We start from the raw sequence: 22,500 nt of genomic DNA on the forward strand, positions 1-22,500 counted from the left end.
ATATCTTTTAAAATCGGTAATAATTAAAAGATGCGAGGAAGAAGAAAGAAAGTTGTGAAATTTCATCGAGATAACATAGGCATAGATCGCTTTAGATGAAAGAAAATATTCGATTGTGGTTAATCAATTATCTACGCTTAATTAGACCACGAAATTCAAGATAGTAATATGAAAATGTCTTGAAAACTAATAGCATGTTAGTTTATGATGTATCTCGTTATGCACCACAAGGACAAAGATAGGTGAAAGACAAAAATAAAACTTGAGGATTTCTTGCAGACAATATACTAGGCCTAGGTCGCTTCAGTCTCAGAAAATACGTGATTTAATTGGTTTTAAAAGTTAAAATTACCTTTAAAACAAAATAATATCAAATTTTAAAATAATAAATGTATTATTATTTATTATAAGCAGTTTAGTGGCGTTAAAGTTCCTATATATCAATTTTATTTTGCTCTGAGGTCCGAAGGAAGGCGCTTCTATATATTTTATAGTTCCCCATCTTTATACGTTTTCTTTCAAATCCTTTCAAAGTAAACGTACGTATATTTAAGTTTGACTTAAGTATATTTAGTCACTTCTATGAGAATGCAGTTTGATAAGTAGACATTTATTTTCATATTTCTGTTAGTTAATATATTTTCATATTTTTTGTTAGTTAATATAACTAGCAAAACTTATTAAATTGCAGTTCAGTTTAGAGTAATAAGTGTTCAAAGAGTCAAGTTTAGACTTAAAAGCTTTCAAAAACTTTTAATAAAGTCAAATTTAGACTGAAAGCCTTTCAGTTTAGTCAAATTTAGACTTAAAATCTTTTGAGTATAGTCAAACGTAGACCTAAAACCTTTCAGTATAGTCAAATTTAGAGTTAAATAAAAATCTTACAATAACATTCAGTAAAGTGAACAAATTTATGTTTTAATCTTTTTTAAAAAAACTCAAACTTAGTCTTATAAAATCCTAAAATTATTTGAACAAAACAACTTCTCACACAGTAAAGGCGGCTTCTTGTGACGTCACGATCCTAAGCATGGTGGCTGTTGCTATTAGTACCACGCAGGCTATCATCCCTAGTCGTAGGCCTATGTGGGGAGAAAAGTATTTAAATTACATTTTTTGCTTTGATTTACTTTTGTTTTTAAAGTAGATGTAATGTATTGAGAAACTACTCTCTCATTCTACTATGTTGAACCTTCTGGGAGTTGTTGTAGAAATCTCCCGCCATCCACAAACTGGGAAGCCAGCATAAGCATGGGTCTCCTTACTTGTAATTGATATACCATAATAAAGTACGTGAATGACCACCCTGACTTCTTAGGACCTAAGTACTAAAGGACAAGAATGCAAACAGTGGCGACGAGGAAGAACCCAGTGTACGAAGAGGTATTGTCACATTGAAGGAGAGTTAGTGTACCAACGACAGCCGGCCGTATCTAGCCTAGCATACCAGTTTAGGCCTGGCCAACGTCCAGACTCCAGTATTCGAGTAGCCTGAATTCAGCTGTATTTGTTGGGGACTACCGAAGTTCCATACCCTGTCAGGAAGGATGGCAGCAGCAAGGAGAACCGACAATTCCCGAGTTTAACCCAGATAAGTTGGAATTATCTTGTGGCTGGATCTATTTTCCATGAATTGTGAAGTAAATGAAGTAACAGAGGCGACAGCAAAAAGGGCTTTGTTTGCTTTCTTCAGTTGGAGTAGAGACATTTTCCACGATTTGTAAGTTAACAGCACCGAAATTGCCGTCTGCAGTTCCATTTGATGACCTAGTAAATCAACTAAAGTCGCATTTTATAACAAAACCAAGTTATCATAGAGCATTGTGTGATTTCCTACAGAGGAAGAAGAAAAGTAGTGAGTCCGTGAAGGAATATTATGCAGAACTAAAATTGTTAGCTCAACAGTGTGAATTTAATAATGTGATTTTGACCGAAGGTTGAAGGAACAATTATTGGTTGGTATTGATATGAAGTATATTTTAAGGTTTTTTTATTAGCTGATCCTTTTGAGTTTAAATCAATCTCCTCTCGTGAATTACTTGCCAAGGTTACCAATTTAGAAACTGCTTATGTTACTGAATGTAGTCCTACTTCAAGTTCTTTTATAGATAATAGGCCTGCAGGTACTGTTAACAAGGTTAGGCATAAGGTAATTAGGCCTAGGCCTAATTCTAGTGCAGACTCTAAAGGGAGAGGTAAAAGTGATTATTGTAAAGTTCAAAGTAAATGCATTCATTGTGGGCGCGATAACCATTTAGCTAATAATTGTAGATTTAAGAATGCTAAATGTTATTCCTGTGGCAAGGAAGGCCATGTCAGTACAGTGTGTCCCAATAAAAAGGCTAGAAAAAATCTAGGAATGTTAATACAGTGCATGATGTAGAGGAGTCTACTAGTAAGGATATTCCTGTTAATGAAAGTTTCCATGATTCTTATGATTTATTGAAACTTTTTGATGTTAATGTGAATTCTATTGATTTTGTCGATGATTATGAGGAACCATATAGAGAAATTTTAAGGTTAAATGGGTTTGGGTTTCCCTAGAGTTGAATTAGACACTGGCAGTGGTGCATCCACTATTTCACGGCATGATGCTAATAAATTGAATTTAACACCATTACCAACAAGGAAACGCTTAGCAAATTATGATAAAGCTGAAATGCAAGTGTACGGTGAAATAAATTGTGATGTTTCTTTTAAAGGCCAAATGGTCCAGGGACAAAAAGTTTTTTGTTGTAGATAATGATTTAAATTTAGCAGGCAGGTCTTTGATGAAGAAATTGAAATACCATGGTACAAAATGATAATGTGTGTGATGATAAATTTAAAGGTCCTCTTATTACCCCAAGTAGTGCATCTAGGCCTAAGCTTGATTGTGTAAAAATGTTCAATGAGTATCAGGTGGTGGAAGGATCACCCATTACAAATTTTGAATGTCAATGTTAAAAGAAAATGCTGTGCCTAAGTATTTTAAAGCTAGATCTGTTCCTTATCATTATAAATGTAAAATTGAGAATAGTTTGAAAGAACTAGAAAGTAAAAAATATAGTGAGCAAGGTCGAGCATGCTGGAGATTGGGCCAGTCCTATTGTTCCTGTAATGAAGCTAATGGTGAAATAAGGATTTGTGTAGATTGTAAGTATCTCAATACCCAAACCAGTGTTAATACCTTCCCATTACCGAGATTTGGATGATATTTTGGCAAATGTAGGTTCTTTGTCAGTATATTTCGAAATTGGATTTGAAAAATGCATATTTACAGGTATCTGTGAGTGAAAATTCTCAACAATATTTGATTATGAATACCTCATTTGGGATTATATAAGTTTCATAGATTGCCTTTTGGGTTGTCGTCAGCACCAGGTATATTTCAGAGGTTTATCTCTGAATTATTGGCAAATATTGAGGGTGTTCATGTATTTTTAGATGACATATTGATTGTCGGAGCTACCAAGGAGGAACATGACAAGAGTTTATGTAAGGTTTTATCAATTTTGCAACAGAGAAATGTTAAATTGAATAAAGATAAATGTATTATTGGTTCTAGGGAAGTACCTTATTTAGGATACATTTTAAGTTGTGATGGAATTAAACCTGACCCAAAGAAAATAGAGGCAATTTTTGGAAGCTCCAACCCCTCACTCTGTTCGTCTTTAAAATCATTTTTTGGGCTATGTACTTATTACAATAGGTTTTGTACCTCAGTTTAGCTCTATTTTATGTCCTTTTATATAATTTTAAACCCAAAAGAATGTGGAGTTTCATTGGGCAGCAGTTCATGAAGAAGCTTTTCAGAGTATTAAGGAAGCTTTGGGAAGAGCTGATATTTTGGATAATTTTAACCCCAATGCTACCATGATTTTAGAAGTTGATGCTAGCCCTGAAGGAGTGGGAGCTGTTCTTAAGCAAGAATATAAGGATAGAATTTCTACTATTTCTTTCAAAAGTAGAAAATTATCTAATGCTGAGTGTAATTATTCTCAAATTGATAGAGAGGCTCTATCCATTATTTTTGGAGTCAAGAAGTTTTCTGATTATCTTTTGGGTAGGAAGTTCGTTATCAGGACGGACCATAAACCCTTGACTCATCTATTTAACCCTAGTAAGTCTATTCCACAATTATCTAATGCTCGTATTCAAAGGTGGGCTTTATTTGTTTCTATCAGGTTTTGATTTTAAAATTGAACACATTAAGGGAGTGCATAATACAGTGGCAGATGCTCTAGTAGGCTACCATTGTGTAGAGATGATGCTGATTTTCATGTACCAGGAGAATATGTAAATTTGATTAATATTTTGGATAAGAATTCTTTTGATTGTTACAATGGTAAAGAATGTATAGAAAGAGACACTGTTTTATGCAGAGTACGAGATTATGTAAGGAAGGGGTTCCCCAAGGAAAAGGTGATGTGGAAATTTGTATGTTACCTTTCTATAAATTGAGAAATGATCTTTCTTTGCATGACAATGTATTACTGTATAGGAATCGTATTTTGGTTCCTGAGATGTTGAGAAAGCGGGTTATGGAAATGCTTCACGAGGGCCACCAGGGTATTGTTGCCATGAAAGCTGAAGCAAGGTCTTTTGTATATTGGCCCAACATGGACCAAGATTTAGAACAAATAACTTCCAACTGTGCATTATGCATAACAAATCTCAAACATAAGGGCATTTCACCTTTATCTTGGCCGTCAGTAGATAGACCTTGGTCCCGCTTGCATGTAGATTATTGTGGACCCATTGACAACATGCAATATTTGATTATTATTGATTCCTTTTCTAAATTTATTGATGTCTATGCTTGCAAGAATATTAACTTCAGAGGGTACCATACAATGTTTAAGGTCATGTTTTGCTATTATGGTATTCCTGACACAATTGTATCTGATAATGCAACTTGTTTTATGTCTAGGGAGACTCAGAATTTCTTTCAGAAAAATGGTGTTAGACATTGTTCAGGAGCACCATATAATCCAAGTACAACGGGCTTGCAGAACGGGCTGTCCGAATATTCAAAACTAATTTCAAAAAGTTTGATTGTAATTTGCCTGTAAAAACCAGAATGGCCAAATTTTTTGTATACCTATAGACGTACAGTACAGTCTTCTACTGGCTGCTCCCCAGCTGAATTATTGTTTGGAAGGAAATTTAAGGGTCCATTAGATGTTATAATGCCTAAACAAAGAGATGAGTGTTATGTTCATGAGTCTAAATTCAGAGTTTTTGCGATGCAGTATATGCCAAGAATTTTGGTAAAGGACCAGAATGGGTGGAAGCTAAGATTATCAAAGTTCTTGGTGAAAGAAATTATTTGGTTTCTGTAGAGGTTAATGGTATTTTGACTTGGGAAGCGTCACCTTTCACAGTTATTTGAGAGAAAAATGTATAATACTAGAGTAACTGATGAACCGTCACTATTAGAAGATACAATGATTCCTTATGTTCCTGTAGTTTCTTCTCCCGTAATGTACAAGGATTAGAAGAAACAAATAACACTATTCAGAACTCGGGTATGCTTTTGTAATCCCAATGTAGAAGTAGTAGGATCAGAGAACAGTAATGTGATACTGGTGCCATTGTAAGAAAATCTACCAGAGTAAGTAAGAAACCTAGGAGACTCATTGAACAAATTTAAATTTTTGTCTGTTAAACCTAGGGGGAGGAGTGTAATGTATTGAGAAACACTACTCTCTCATTCTACTATGTTGAACCTTCTGGGAGTTGTTGTAGAAATCTCCCGCCATCCACAAACAAAATGGGAAGCCAGCATAAGCATGGGTCTCCTTACTTGTAATTGATATACCATAATAAAGTACGTGAATGACCACCCTGACTTCTTAGGACCTAAGTACTAAAGGACAAGAATGCAACAGTAGATGTTCTTTTCTATGTACTACTTAGGTTTGTTGAGAAAATTGTCTGTGTTTTGTTTAGAAATAAGTCTAATTCCTGTTGAACAGGAGAATAATTTTTTTAGAGAAAGTCAAAGTGGAATAATAATAATAATAATAATAATAATAATAATAATAATAACAATTGGACAATAAATGGGGGACAAGACTAAAGAACTAGCCAGCGATGACACGTGGCAAATGGCTACTGAAGGGAGAGGTCAAGAAGGAAACTGAAGGAATGATAACAGCGGCACAAGATCAGGCCCTAAGAACCACATATGTTCAAAGAACGATAGATGGAAGTAACATCTCTCCCATATGTAGGAAGTGCAATACGAAAAATGAAACCATAAACCACATAGCAAGCGAATGTCCGGCACTTGCACAGAATCAGTGCAAAAAGAGGCATGATTTAGTAACAAAAGCCCTCCACTGGAGCCTGTGCAAGAAACACCAGCTACCTTGCAGTAATAAGTGGTACGAACACCAACCTGAGGGAGTGATAGAAAACGATCAGGCAAAGATCCTCTGGGACTATGGTATCAGAACAGATAAGGTGATACGTGCAAATAGACCAGACGTGACGTTGATTGACAAAATCAAGAAGAAAGTATCACTCATTGATGTCGCAATACCATGGGACACCAGAGTTGAAGACAAAGAAAGGGAAAAAATGGATAAGTATCAAGAACTGAAAATAGAAATAAGAAGGATATGGGATATGACAGTGGAAATTGTACCCATAATCATAGGAACAGTAGGCACAATCCCAAGATCCCTGAAAAGGAATCTGGAAAAACTAGAGGCTGAAGTAGCTCCAGGACTCATGCAGAAGAGTGAGATCCTAGAAACGGCTCACAGTCACATAGTAAGAAAAGTGATGGACTCCTAAGGAGGCAGGATGCAACCCGGAACCCCACACTATAAATACCACCCGGTATAATTGGAGGACTGTGATAAACAAAAACAATAACAATAATAATAACAACAACAAGAGTAAGGCTAAGGCCCCACCGAATCCGTCGCGGTGCGTCGCGTCGCGTGCGTCTAACACGGCTACGCGTTTTGTGCGTTTCGATCAACTGTTATAGTTCAAACACGAGTGGCCCCACACGGCGCATGAGCGTGCGTGGCGTCAGGTGCGTTACCGGACTAGACGCACAAGGAACAAAACATGTTATTTTCATTTTAAAATAAGTTTTTAAATATACTTACCTGGTAGTTACATATATATAGCTTAATCCCGCCGATTCGTCGCGCGCACGGCAGAAATTCAAAATTCGCGGCTATCGCCGATAGACGGTCAGGTGATCATACCTGTGCTCCCTCTAGTAGTTATCTGGAACCATTCCCATTTATCCTCAGAAATTCCATGCCTCTGTTCTCAGAGGGGAGGAGGGAGGGACCTTTTATATATGTAACTACCAGGTAAGTATATTTAAAAACTTATTTTAAAATGAAAATAACATTTTTAAATATCTAACTTCCCTGGTAGTTACATATATATAGCTGATTGGCACCTTTGGTGGTGGGTCAGAGAACCGCAGCACCGTTGGGAATTCGTAAAATTATTGATCACAACAAATTAGCTGTACCAATAATCTGGTTCATACCTGATAAGGAAGCTGGCTTCGAAGTTTTTTCTGCCTCATTAGCCTGCATTCCTTGAGAGACCCAGCGATCCACCCAGGGGGCTGTAGAAAGTCTCTGTGGGGCTGTCAGACACGGTCCTCGACCTTAACCTGACTAGACCAACCACCTTGCTATCCTGGCAAAGCCATGGACAATGAGCTGACCACCTGACCAACTAACACACTAAAACACACTCCATAAAACGTAACTTAGACTTTCACCCCAGACTGTGGAAGGCTGCAACAACCTTCACAGACAGCCTGTGAGGTCAAGTTCAATAAAATGCAAGGGTATAAATAAGGTTTATAGGTTAGAGGCAGTTGTATCCTTCTCCAACTACGGCGCCGGAGGCAACGTACGGCCCTAGGGAACAACATTCCTCATATTGGGTCTGTACGTCTTTAAGGTAGCAATCTGCGAAGACTGACTTGCTTCGCCAGAATGTCACTTCCAAGATCGATTCCATCGACTTGTGTCTATACGCCCTCAAAGTCGCCACAGCTCTTACTTCGTGCGCATTGACTTTGAGTATTGGGAAGCTTTTCTCATCAAAATTCTGGTGAGCTTCCCTTATTAAATCCTTGACAAAGACCGCCAGCGCGTTCTTTGGCCACAGGTAGTGAAGGTTCTTTACCAAGGACTAGAGGTTGTCTGTATGTCCTATTAAGTTTTTTGGTTCTCTGTAGATAATACTTTAGGGCTCTAACTGGACAAAGGCTTTTCTCCTTTTCCTGTCCTACTAACTGAGATAACCCTGGTATGGTAAAAAAGGATCTAGGCCATGGGTGAGAAGGATTCTCATTCTTGGCGAGCAACCTAGTTGCAGCGAGGCAGGACTGCATTCTCCCATTGAAGCCTACATTCTTGCAACTCTCCTATCCTCTTGGCCGTTGTCACGCAACCAGGAATAGGGTCTTCTTGGTGAGATCCTTCCATGAAGCCTTGTCGAGGGGTTCGAACCTGCTCGAGGTTAGAAAAGTCAGAACAACATCCAAATTCCAAGAGGGGGTTGGGTTATCCTTACTCTTAACTGTCTCAAAGGACCTTATGAGGTCCGAGAGATCCTTGTCTCCCGACAAGTCAAAATCTCTGTGACGGAAGACGGAGGCTAGCATGCTGCGTTATCCCTTGATAGTTGATACTGCTAGTTTCTCTTGGGTTCTTAAGTGTAACAGAAAATCTGCTAGTTGAGTTAGAGGTACTGAAAGAGGAAATGTTGTTAATTCTGCACCATTTCCTGAACACGTCCCACTTTGACTGGTACACCTTGATTGTGGACGTCCTCCTCGCTCTCGCGATTGCTCTTACAGCTTCCCTCGAAAAGCCCTTCGCTCTGCCAGTTTTTCAATAGTCGAAAGGCAGTTAGATTGAGAGAGAGGCGATTTTGATGTTGTCTCTCTATAGTGGCTGTCTGAGTAGATTGTTCCGACACGGTAACGATCTGGGGTGTCTACTAGCCCATCCATCACATCTGTGATCCAGGGTCTCATGGCCGCCAAAAACGAGCTATCAGGGTCATGCGACGTGTTCGATTCCCTGAACTTCTTCATGACTCAGTTTTAGGATCTTAAATGGGGGGGAGGCGTACGTGTTCTTCCTCCCATCCATGAGGAAGGCGTCTACTGCCACTGCTTCCTGGTCTGGGACTGGAGAGCAGTAAACAGGTAACCTCTTTGTTCTCTGCGTCGCAAAGAGGTCTATAGACGGTTCTCCCCACTGATTGCACAGTCTGCTGCATACCTCGTGATGCAGGGTCTACTCCGTCGTGAGAACCTGTCTTTCTCTGCTGAGGAGATCCACCCTGACGTTCTTCTCTCCTTCTATAAAGCGAGTTAGAAGAGTAATGTTCCTCTCTTTCGCCCACAATAAGAGATCCTTTGCTGCCATCGTAAAAGGAGTCCGAACGAGTGCCTCCCTGCTTCTTTATGTAGGCCAACGCCGTGGTGTTGTCTGCGTTGACCTGAACTACTGTTTGATCTTGCCATAGACTAGAGATCCCGTCATTCCCTAGTGTTGCACCCCACCCCACGTCCGATGCGTCTGAATGCAACACTAGGTCGGGTTCTTCTGTTGAAGTTCGAAACCTTCTTGTAGCTTGTTGGTGTCGTGCCACCAACTCAACTGATTGTTCTGGAACAACCTATTGAGTCCACAACGTAAACCGTAACTGAATCGGGCGCTCTGACAACTGGCCTACTGACAGCGTTCGGTAATGAGGCAAGTTGTCCAAGCATCCGAGCAAGTCACGTGATCTCTTAAGGCATGTGCCCAATAAGCGAAAGTCAATTGCCCTCTAGAGACCGAGGTTCTTAATGGCAAGACATTCTCATAGTAGTTGAATCTCAGCTAAAAAAAAAACGAAAACAACATTATGTTCAATTGAAGACGAAGGTGGAAAGTGAATGCAAACTACGTCTTCACGAGCCGAATCGAGAGAAGGATTCTCAAGGTTCTGAACCTGTGGCTTATAAAGGACTGAAAACGCTAACAGCTATTTCATTGCTGTAAGGTGAGGGATTGTAGTTGTAATGAAAGCGGGGTTCCAGAAATGAAAAACAGGGAAGTACTACTTCTCATGGCTGATTATTTGGAAGTAGAGCTGGCAGGTCGGGGAGCAGGCGATGTCTTCCGTATATATCTGTCAATTCCGGGTGAACAATAAACAATTGCACCTCTCCGAATAAGAGATATTTTGACGACAAACTCAGATGTCTGAAGAAATAATTCCGCATTATCGCAATGCGATGCAGCGTGAGACTAGTAAAGACTTCTGTTACCGTGCGGTAAACATAAAGATGAAAGATTCCAGAATATATATCTCTGTTGCAAATTCTCGCAATATTCAAGGGGATGCAGATGTCATTCATGTATGCGAGAATCCCCGTTAATCAGAGACGTGAGTCCGATATTGTTGGACAGAGAAAAGGTTTGTTAGTCAATCCTTGTATGGGAGAGACACATAATCCGACAATGCATCTCGGAGAGCCAGCTGGAACTAGGTTGTCTTGCTGTAGTCCCCTACTCAGTGGGTCTTGATCACTCGCACCTGAGTTGCCAGGTAATCCATTCTTCGAAGGAATGCGTTCGGCTAGAATAATCGAGCGTTAAAAAAAAAAAGGATCTATTATGCTCGAGCAATTATATTTAAACGAAAACGGATTTCGGTAAAAACAAAAAACTGAGGTGGTGGTGTCGTGACCATACCATAAGTATCTGAAAAATCGAAACTGGTAACTCCTGGGAAGATGCAGACAGTCCCGAATTGCAGTTCCATTAGGATACTAGCCGTCTCGGTCACAAACCGTAGAATTAAACTGACGGTATGTGACTAACCCCCGGACAATTCAACTGCTTAACAGAATCATGTGTCGAGGGTAATATACGTCGTGTATTTGTAGGTTTCTGTACAACGAATTCCATCCTAAATTCTTTTCCCTTAGAGGAATAAGAATAAGGATTGGAAATCTACACCCTTCCTTCTCTTATTCAAGAGAGTGAAGGAGAAGTTTTCCCCTAAGGAAAACTTCAATAGTGAAAACAGAAAACCCGAAGACGAAAGTTCAAGTCAAACTGGATATTCGCGTTCGTTCTTCTGTATTCCAGGGTTGGTCGTCTACTGAGAGGTATCCTTACTTCAGTAGCAGTTCTTCTTACAAACGCTAGAAATTCCAGGAATTCGAGCATTCGGCGAGGTTCCCGATTACCATGAAAACCATTATCGGGGATTTAGATATAAAGTCCTGCGTTGCCTTTTGGGCTAAGGCAGAGGAGACCTCATTCTTGAAGGAGGAAGATTTCTGGGGTCTACCCTTCATAAACTGTGAGGGCGGGCTCCGAGGTACAGCCTGCTGAAAAATATTCGGATATAAGTCCGCCAATACCGCAAGTAATCTTTTCAGATCCGCTGCATGAAGAGTTTCTTGCGTCTCCTCCTGACTATCTCATCCAAAGTATTGGCGATTTCCGATGTCGAACGAGTGGGGGAATCACGCGCATCGTCTTACTTGCGTGCGTCATGCATGCGTCCAACCTGCTGCGAGGGAGCATGCTGCGTGCGTCCTGCGTGCGTCCAGCCTGTTGCGAGGGAGCGTCACGATCCTTGTCATTTCCCGTCACACGTCCGGTAAGCTGCGAGGGAGCCTGGTTGCGTGCGTCATGCTTGCGTCTGCTTCGTCACGGGTGTAGGTTGCTGTGAGTGTCAAAGAGCACTGCAACCTGCAGCGAGTCTTCGTCTTTCCGTCTGTTAGCGTCACGCTGTGCTAACTGCGGTTTTATCTTGTGTTTTATCGGTCGCGCTTCACCTGCTAGTCCATGCGACTTGTAGACATCAAAACCGAGACGTAATGGACTGCTGAAGCTTTGACAAGAAAGCTGCTTGCGGTACCTCTTGCTGTTGGGGAATAACTGAAGGCGGCACTGCCCGCCCATCTACCGCTTCGGAGACACTAGTAGTGATCTTCTGTCGACAAGGTGGAGACGCTCCATGAGACACCTCCCAGTCTGGGGGAGGGGGAGAAGCATGCACCGATGTAAAGCAAACTTCTTCTTCCGAAGAGCTGTGCGTTATGCGTCTCCTCCAATTACTGCACGACGGTTGCTGTAACGCTACGGGGGACTTGGGTCTCTTGAGGGGTCTTGATTCTAGGGGTTGACGCCAACCGGGTCGAGGTCTTGCGTCATCAGACGAAGACGCAAGCACCGAAAGTCTCTTCGTCCAATATTTCCTTACCTCCTGCCAAAGGGAACGGCCGCCTGTGCGACATCTTGCCTCTTATATTGGCAGGAGAGCAAGTATCCGAACACTTCCTCATCTCACCTTTCCTGTGGCGAGGGAGAGCGTCCTGGGATGCGTCAGCAGGATCGCTCGAGGGGACGCCCGCTCGCTTTTTAACATCTCTCACCTCCCTTCGCCGGTCGACATTCCTTCTCCCAGGGGTTGGGGAGCATGGAAGAGGTCTAGGACTAGGAGCGTGACAGACACGAACGGGCGCACCCTCCACTACACTAACACTGTCACCAAATTTGCGATGCAAACTACGCACTGTCTATTCAGTCCCCTTTCCGAAGAAAGGGATTGTATTAACACGCAAGCCGAACTAGCCGCAAAAACATTCATAGTCGGCTAACTTATCTACGACTCCTCAGGTGGGTCTGGTACTCTTAACTTAGGGCTAGGCTCAGGAATATTAGTATTAGACAGGTTAGACAAGCTTGACTATCAGAAGAACTAGCTAATAGAACACAATACGATCTAGTTCTTCTAATTAAAATCTAATTGCATCTTATAGTAAACATACTTTTCATTATTTCTCAGAGAACGTTACACACTCATCCTATCTGCTAACACATGTACATATCTGCTTCCTGCATTTGTTAACTATTGTATGAGGATCAAGGGTTGTATGGAAGCCGGGACTCGAAACCCTTAACTACAGAGCCGGCCATCTTGAATTCAGAAAACAAGAAAAATTGTAGAAGTCGGAAACTGACCAACTGAAACTTATTCGTGTGTAAAACAAATTAAGGATAATCTGATATCAGCGAAAGCCATTAAGTAACAAAAAAGTAAGCAATGGGTACTTCACCAATTGTAGTAAAAGCAAACCCAAACAAAGAAGAGCGAATTTCCAACGTGCTGCTCGAACGACGGCAGGGAATTTCTGAGGATAAATGGGAATGGTTCCAGATAACTACTAGAGGGAGCACAGGTATGATCACCTGACCGTCTATCGGCGATAGCCGCGAATTTTGAATTTCTGCCGTGCGCGCGACGAATCGGCGGGATTAAGCTATATATATGTAACTACCAGGGAAGTTAGATATTTAAAAATTTTGTTTTTAGCCGCACGTGGACGTGCGTCTTCCGCATGAAGGAAGAAATTGTGGTAGACCTACAACAACCTGCATTTGAACCACCTGCCCAACTTTGAGTTATAATCAAATGTGATGATTTGTGGTTATGATAAAGGATTAAAGTATTTTTTTTTATTATATTCTAATGGATACATTTATGTAAATATCTTTGTTTCAGAAGTTCCTGTATCAAAGTGTTCAGTTCACACACAATTCTACGTATCTTAATTTTTGTATTAAATGAAATAAAGTGCAACTTTAATTTCGAAATCAGTAATCCTTCCCTCAGAGTTACTACACTACAAGTTTCTTACGTTAATACTTATCTTCTGTAATTTGTATCAAAGTTTGATATTCGAGATATAATGCCCTAGTGAATTAAGTCAAAGGTTTTCGGCGGCATCCGACAATATTAAAAAAAAACTTGTCTGGACGCTATCGTAACTTATGAAAGTTTTGCTCATTCTCCACTCTTTCCTCATCTAAAGTTATGTCATAAGTCCAGATTTTCCTACTGTTCAACGCCTCTAATTTGGTTGACAGCACCGAGTCAGAGGAAAACCTCGCGCTCTCCCTTCATAACGGCAACTACCGCTGAAGTTTGAATTGTCCGTCTTATAACCGTCACTCGTGTGTCTGGTTGGGCCACAGTCACACTCGCAGAAGACGGAGACGCTTGTAGACGGATAGCCGTGTTACACGCACGCGACGCGCCGCGCCGGATTCGGTGGGGCCTTAGCCTAAGGGAAATATAGCCAGTTACTACAGGCCTATCACCTGCCTACCAATAATGTGGAAGTTACTAACAGGTATCATCAGTGAAAGGCTATACAACTACCTAGAGGAGACAAACACCATCCCCCACCAACAGAAAGGCTGCAGAAGGAAGTGTAGGGACACAAAAGACCAGCTCCTGATAGACAAAATGATAATGAAGAACAGTAGGAGAGGGAAAACCAACCTAAGCATGGCATGGATAGACTGTAAGAAAGCCTTCGACATGATACCACGCACATGGCTAATAGAATGCCTGAAAATATATGGGGCAGAGGAAAACACCATCAGCTTCCTCAAAAATACAATGCGCAACTGGAATACAATACTTACAAGCTCTGGAATAAGACTAGCAGAGGTTAATATCAGGAGAGGGATCTTCCAGGGCGACTCACTGTCCCCACTACTCTTCGTAGTAGCCATGATTCCCATGACAAAAGTACTACAGAAGAAGGATGCCGGGTACCAACTCAAGAAAAGAGGCAACAGAATCAATCATCTGATGTTCATGGACGACATCAAGCTGTATGGTAAGAGCATCAAGGAAATAGATACCCTAATCCAGACTGTAGGGATTGTATCTGGGGACATCAGGATGGAGTTTGGAATAGAAAAATGCGCCTTAGTCAACATACAAAAAGGCAAAGTAACGAGAACTGAAGGGATAAAGCTACCAGATGGGAGCAACATCAAACACATAGATGAGACTGGATACAAATACCTGGGAATAATGGAAGAAGGGGAGGATATACAAAACACCAAAAAAGAGGGCAACGATCAGGAAAGAATATATGCAGAGATTCAAGGCGATACTCAAGTCAAAACTCAACGCCGGAAATATGATAAAAGCCATAAACACATGGGCAGTGCCAGTAATCAGATACAGCGCAGGAATAGTGGAATGGACGAAGGCAGAACTCTGCAGCTAGATCAGAAAACCATGGAAATATATGACAATACACAAAGCACTACACCCAAGAGCAAATACGGACAGACTATACATAACACGAAAGGAAGGAGGGAGAGGACTACTAAGTATAGAGGACTGCGTCAACATCGAAAACAGAGCACTGGGGCAATATCTGAAAACCAGCCATGAAGACGAGTGGCTAAAGGTAGTTGCATGGGAAGGGGAATGAAGGGACTTATAAAAGTAGACGAAGACCCAGAAATATACAGACAGGAGAATGACAAACAGAACAGAGGACTGGCACAACAAACCAATGCACGGACAATACATGAGACAGACTAAAGAACTAGCCAGCGATGACACATGGCAATGGCTACAGAGAGGAGAGCTCAAGAAAGAAACTGAAGGAATGATAACAGCGGCACAAGATCAGGCCATAAGAACCAGATATGTTCAAAGAACGATAGACAGAAATAACATCTCTCCCATATGTAGGAAGTGCAATAGGAAAAATGAAACCATAAACCACATAGCAAGCGAATGCCCGGCACTTGCACAGAATCAGTACAAAAAGAGGCATGATTCAGTGGCAAAAGCCCTCCACCGGAGCCTGTGCAAGAAACACCAGCTACCTTGCAGTAATAAGTGGTACGAGCACCAAACTGAAGGAGTGATAGAAAACGATCAGGCAAAGTTCCCCTGGGACTATGGTATCAGAACAGATAGGGTGATGCGTGCAAATAGACCAGACGTGACGTTGATTGACAAGGTCAAGAAGAAAGTATCACTCATTGATGTCGCAATACCATGGGACACCAGAGTTGAAGAGAAAGAGAGGGAAAAATGGATAAGTATCAAGATCTGAAAATAGAAATAAGAAGGATATGGGATATGACAGTGGAAATTGTACCCATAATCATAGGAGTACTAGGCACGATCCCAAGATCCCTGAAAAGGAATCTAGAAAAACTAGAGGCTGAATTAAGTAGCTCCAGGACTCATGCAGAAGAGTGTGATCCTAGAAACGGCGCACATAGTAAGAAGAGTGATGGACTCCTAAGGAGGCAGGATGCTACCCGGAACCCCTCACTATAAATATCACCCAGTCGAATTGGAGGACTGTGATAGAGCAAAAAAAGAAAAAAAAATAATAATCAAATAATAATATTTTCATGTTTCTTGTGATGAGCCAATAATGAAAAAATAGGGCTCCTAATCAGTGATCTTCCATAATTGCCAATCTGAAAACAGTTTTCATTCCCTAAAGTGTTATCAGAACATGACATATCAGTGGGAGTTTAGGGATATAGGTCTAGTAACACTCATGGGACAGGATTAGTATGTATTGAAGGATTTTTAAGTTCTATAACTTGGAAGATCATTGTCTTTAGAGACTTAGGCTCTACTGGAGAGACGTTAAGTACCAATGGCACGTAGAAACACAAACTAATAATGATAATATAAAAAAAAAAAAATGGCAGCTTGGGGATAGAGGTCTAAGAACACACTCGTGGTGTAGGACTAAAATTTGTAGCCGTATTTTTAAGCTCTATAACTGAAAAGTCATTGCCCATAGAGACCTCGGCTCTTTTAGAGAGACGTTAAGTACGAACGGCACGGAAATACACAGTCACTCAGCTTTAAAGAAAAATCCTATTTCAAGGACTTAGCAGTTGTTTAAATTGCGCAAGTCTTCCCAATCACTTGTGTAACATTTCCCCGATGTTGCACTTTCCTGACACTACTCTTCTTCTTCTTCTTCTTCTTTGAATGTCATTTGACCTCTTCAGGGATCAATGATGCCGTCAAGGACACCAATGGAATGAAGCTGTCTGTCTTAATTTGATGAGTGACCGTGTCTTTTGCTAGCGTATATATGTACAGACGGCCAACGAAGAATTGGCGTAGTTTCTTAATTCATTGTTCGTTATGGAAATATTGCCATATGCAGGTGCCAGATTATTTGCTTAACAATAAATAACATTCCTTTCAAAGGTGCTATACTTGAAATAAATTACATTAGAATAGAGTAGATTTATTCAACGTATTAAAGATAATTATTTTACAAAGTAAGGAAAATATATACCAATGGGTCCACGATTTCTAATTTTATTCTCAACTCTAGCTTTGTGACAGCATACCGAAGCATTTTGAAGTTGACTTTGCTGCCGGTCGAGTCTTGACTCAACGTATCGTACTGCACTGGGATGTTGTCATTTCGTCTCCTACAGCCGATAAACAATACATCCAGTCGTTAACATTCTTTGAAAACGATGTTTAATTAAACTAATTTTGCCCTTTGATCAATAAAATAATTTGCATGACATAATATTTAGTGGGCCTAAATTGGACTTCTGATTTTCACACATGATTAGCCTAGGTCTATTTTGAGCAGTATACTCTCTCGATACGTAATATATATATATATATATATATATATATATATATATATATATATATATATATAATATATATATTAATCTGCTTTATTTAATTATTCCTGTTATTCTTGTTTTATTAGCAATGCTCGCCTTTCTTCGTATCCTTTTCATAATTGCTTAACATAATTAACTCAGACCTAGCTATCAAAAAAAAAAAAAAAAAATCAAACGAATAATAATTCAGTCTTATTTTTTGATCGAATTCCTTGCATATCACCCTGTTTCATTTGGACACGTTGGAAAGCTGTGGGAGTCAAAACTGACGAATACATTAAGAAAGGCTTACTTTCATTAAAGCTTTCTTAGGTTGATCTTTCTGTAGTTATTCATTTCTTCTAACTAGAAATTAATTCAAATTAGTTTCACATGTATATCTCGACCTACTACCATAAGCATATTTAAGTAGCTGAAAGGATAAGAAATATGAAAGGTGACGTTCTCGTTTAAGTCTATTTCATGTTTTTATTTCTAATTTTTTTCAAGACTGCTTTAATCAAGGGTTGCTCTTTGACGGCTACAGGGTGTAACACGAGTGTATGCACATATTTTGGGGAATGAAAGATAAAGTTTCTTTGAATAGAAAATATTTTATAAACATGCATTTTAAGGCGCCCGTTGTCGGTGCGGGGAATTTCAAAATAACCGTTATCATTACTGATGCTTTCAAGCCATGGAGTTCGTAGTGAGAAGTCGGCTCGAGTCGCCCGAGATGTAGAAGAGAGCGGAGGTGGCGTATAGGAGTGATGGAGGGATTAGGCCGATGTTGATAAAGTATCTCCTAATAATATGTATGCTTTAGCTTTTAAAGAAAAAAAAATGGATGCATCATAGAAAACTGTTTCCCTCCCTATCTGTGGTATTCACTGGCCACCGATAAAAAAACAAAACAAAAAGAGTAAGCCTAACTGAATCTCTCATCCATCAAAGATACGTTTGCTTATTCATTAGACTTATTCATTAGACACCTATCAAAGATTTCAAGTGGAGATTTAAAAATCTCTTCCTCTCCATCTAAAGACACCAGTCATAAGCATAGAGCTAGTCATGATTCCTGGTTCAGCAATGTCGTGACGATGCACTAGAATTCAAAATTCACAAATGAATGTTGTTCAGCAACGTTTACACTGTATTGTCTTGCTCTCTTGTGGTGCTTTGAGGTGTTCCACCTCTAGGCCCATGTTCTAAATTTGCCGTTCTTTAAACAATTTGATTCATCTAGGCATGATTCTCTCCGGTTTAGTTAAATGCTTTCTTGATATCTCTCCAACAGCAACTTGCACCGAATGCAGTGCAATAGTTGTCTCTCGCTCATCAAGGGACGTTTCTTAGACCAATAAATGACACATTGACATTAGATTCCCGTGCACATAACATCAAAAGCAATAGAGTGAGGTCGCTTGGTTCACACTGTTAGGAGATCGTTATTTTTTTCTTTTTGTTTTTAAATTTGATAGCATTTTGTGAGATTCCAATGTTTTCTGTAAAATTTAACAAATGGAATAGTTCAACTACCTTCACTTAATATTGAAATGATAATTTAAGGTCTATGATTATGCGATACTACTAGTGATAGGTGTCTCCTATCTATTTGGTAATGTATATCTATGGTTGTGATATGACGTTTTTTATCACTTCGTTTCGTTCACGTCAATTTTGCTATATGGAAAATATTATTACACAATAACATAATGTAATGTTCTAAAGATATCAGTGACTGTTTTTAACGTCATTACATACGATTTCTTCCATCTTTGGAAAGAAAAATCGATAAATAAGGCATGAATCGTGCGTCAGGCAAGTGAACGAAAAATTATGAAACTCTGCCACGAGTTTTTTGGCCGACAGTACATACCATATATAGGTCTAGTTGGCTTTGGTTGCGGTTGTTATTGTTTATGGTTAAAAAGAAAACTTGTATTTATATTGACCTGTATTTATATTTATACTTGTATTCATTCCACTTTGCAAACGAATGAACAGTTTGTTTGTAAATCATTCTCTGGTTATTGAGTAGGACATGTGGTTCTCTCTCTCTCTCTCTCTCTCTCTCTTGTACCGTTCTGTATTGCAAATGAAATGTCCCTCTGTTAGTTGGACGTAATCAGACTGACTTATTACCCATTTCCAGTCAAAGTTTCGGAATGTAGAACCTTTTATAATACTGCAGATGTCTCCACGGAAATATGGTGGTATTATTATCATTGTTAAGTCTAGGGAATTCACAGTTTCACCACCAAACGTGTAAAATCTTACATAAAGATGGTGGTACCTTACTATCTATAATATTGCAAGGGACTTTATAGCAATATGGTGGTACTAAAACCACGGTTAGGTCTAGGGAATTGAAAATTCAGCCCCAACAAACGTGTGTGAACTCTTGCACTAAGATGGCTGTCTGTTCCATTCCTGTGTGGGAAGCCATGATTATTGATGACATCAAGTTGGAGTGGCTGAAGTTCCTGAGTACCACTCAGGGTCACAGATACCAACCCCCTCAGGTTGCTCTTATTAATGACATTGTTCCTTCTTTGGAAGGTCTGATGTTTGGTGGTGTGTTTATTGCCTCTTCATTCACCGTGAAAACTGCTATGAAATTGTTGCGTAAAATGGTGATTTAGATACAGGATTCGTCCATTTTTATGTATTCTGTGCCTTGCCTCACCATTCACTGTGAAAAAATGGTGGAAAAAAATGGTGATTTGGCTTTAGAATTCATCCATGTTTCTCTGGGTGCGCTCTGCTTAACATCTTTAGCAGAGAATCAAAATTAGGATATGGTTCCTTCTTCAAGTTCCAAGACATTGAAAAATGGAAGACTTTTCCATCACCATCTCTGCTGGGGAACTTAGAGCAGAAAGTTCATGATTATCCAGGCAATCTAGATCAAATTAAGGAGACAATAAGAACTAGACTATCCGGGCAATGTAGATCAGTTAAGGAGACAAGAACTAGACTATCCAGGCAAACTAGACCTAACTAAGGAAACAGTAAAAACTAGATTACTCAGGCAAACTAGACCATTATCAACATAAACCAAGCCAAACTAGAGAAACAATAAGAAATGGATTATCCAGGCCATCTGGACCAAACTAAGGAAACAAAGAACTAGATTATTCAGGCAAACTACACCAAGTAACTAGATTATCCAGGCAAACTAGACCAAACTCAGGAAACAGTTACACCCATATCGTTCAGGCAAATCTCACCAAACCTCAAGATCTCCCCCAACTTACCCAGCTTTTGTGTGACCCACATCATGGGCACCGTGAAGAAGACGACGATGATAGGACCCCAGTTTGGGAAAGCGGCGATGGTAGCGTCGGTCCAGCTCTTGAAGGCGTATTCTGCTGACTCAGCAATGGAGCCGAATGTGCCCCATACTGTGCTCTGAAATGAAGGAGTTTAATCAAAATACAAGCACTACTTGAATTTCTCTAGGGCCTAGGCCTAGTGTCCTGTTTTCTGTTGAATTAGTTCATCATAACAGGCGAACTCTAGTTGCATTTCTAAGCTCAGTCATCACCTACAAACACTTGAGAACTTTTAGCAAGTGCTCAAGTGACTTTAGGTTGCTTCTGTGCAGATAAAGATAAAGATAAAGGCCTGTGCCTTTTCCAGTTTTAAAGAAAGACTTTTCAAACTTGATTAGGCATTTAGCTGGACATATATATTATAAAAACCCTTAACAAAAGACAATCAGTTTTTATGCCGATACGTGATTAAAATAAAAAATGAATGGATAATAATCTTCAACTAAAATCATAATCAGCATCTGGAAGAACCACGATAAGAAACAGTTTGTCCATCTATGAAGGTGTTCATCTTTGAGCAATAACTTATCTCGCTAGTAAGTCATAGTTTAATGAAAGGTTTTTCTTTTAATTATATATGTGTATTTATTGGGAATCCATGAGATGTTAGTGAGCTTGTAAATTCATTTTAATAAAATTACAAGACTTCTTGTGGTAAAGATTTTCAGAGAAACAGACTGTCAGAGGAAGGCTGATTATGTCTACAGTTATAAGTCTAGACATAACTTCAGAGAGGTACCCTTGAACCCTACAGAAGAACCACCCTGTAGGAGAAATAAAAGGAGAGCTGGTTATGTCTATGGCTATAAGCCTAGACCTATCTCCTGAGAGGTAGTACTTGAACCCCTACAGAAGAACCATCCTGTAACAGAACGACTACAAACCTGTAGAAAAGCTGTAGCGGAGAACAGACCAAGAATCCAGAACCGAATCTTGTAGGTCTGGTAAGTCTGTTCAGCCTGTGGAACGCCTTTGCCATCGTGATCCGCGGGACTGTTCAGGCTGTTGGCTACGCCGTCGACCAAACTAGTGGCCACAGGGTCTCCGGGGGCAGTCGAGTCGCCCTTGATGTCGTTGTTCCTGGCAACTTCCTTCGGGGAGGTGGTGGTAGTGGTGCCTCGTCCTCTGACCTTCCTACCGTTCTACCACCTCCTCTCCCAGCGCCGTCGGCGTGCCCTTCTGAACATCTACGCTGAGGTGCATGACATCGAGGACGGCTGGGTAGGAACTTTCCGAAGGGTTGAGGGAAGAAAGGTCGTGGGCTTCCCCAAGGTGAGGTGTTGGTTCTGGTAACAGGTTGGAGCTACCTAGGGAGAGCCTGCTGTGATTTAGGCCTGTGAAGAGAAAAGAAATAGACATATTAGGCCTTTGAAATTAACTAGACTTAATAAAACATGCAAGTGACAAATACCTTTTCACGAAGGGTTTATTTGTATTATAGAAGACTGATAAAACACCTTATCGATTCTGGTATTAAGTTACATAAATCATGTCTTGTGTAAGGCCTACTACACGTCATGTTGTGATTCGAGCTCTCTCTCTCTCTCTCTCTCTCTCTCTCTCTCTCTCTCTCTCTCTCTCTCTCTCTCTCACACACACACACACAAATTCTAAAAATATTCCATCTAGTGATCCTAGGTTCATGGTCTCTCTCTCTCTCTCTCTCTCTCTCTCTCTCTCTCTCT

At 40.1% G+C, this 22,500-nt stretch overlaps 1 protein-coding gene and 1 pseudogene across 1 annotated transcript in view; one reads left to right on the forward strand and one right to left on the reverse strand.

Moving 5' to 3' along the window:
• Positions 1-22,500, forward strand: part of LOC135213332 (solute carrier family 49 member 4 homolog) — a 113,930-nt pseudogene that overhangs the window by 25,054 nt on the left and 66,376 nt on the right.
• Positions 7,837-22,500, reverse strand: part of LOC135213223 (uncharacterized) — a 54,289-nt gene continuing 39,625 nt past the window's right edge. The window contains exons 3-6 of the mRNA XM_064247201.1: positions 21,965-22,149; positions 20,738-20,891; positions 9,267-9,656; positions 7,837-8,048 (exon numbers count right to left, since the gene is read on the reverse strand). Of these exons, the coding sequence (XP_064103271.1) occupies positions 7,837-8,048; positions 9,267-9,656; positions 20,738-20,891; positions 21,965-22,149 (941 nt within the window). The remainder of the gene's footprint in view (positions 8,049-9,266; positions 9,657-20,737; positions 20,892-21,964; positions 22,150-22,500) is intronic.

This window comes from Macrobrachium nipponense, chromosome 42, assembly GCF_015104395.2.
Source record: "Macrobrachium nipponense isolate FS-2020 chromosome 42, ASM1510439v2, whole genome shotgun sequence".
In the NCBI taxonomy this organism is placed as follows: Eukaryota; Metazoa; Arthropoda; class Malacostraca; order Decapoda; family Palaemonidae; genus Macrobrachium; species Macrobrachium nipponense.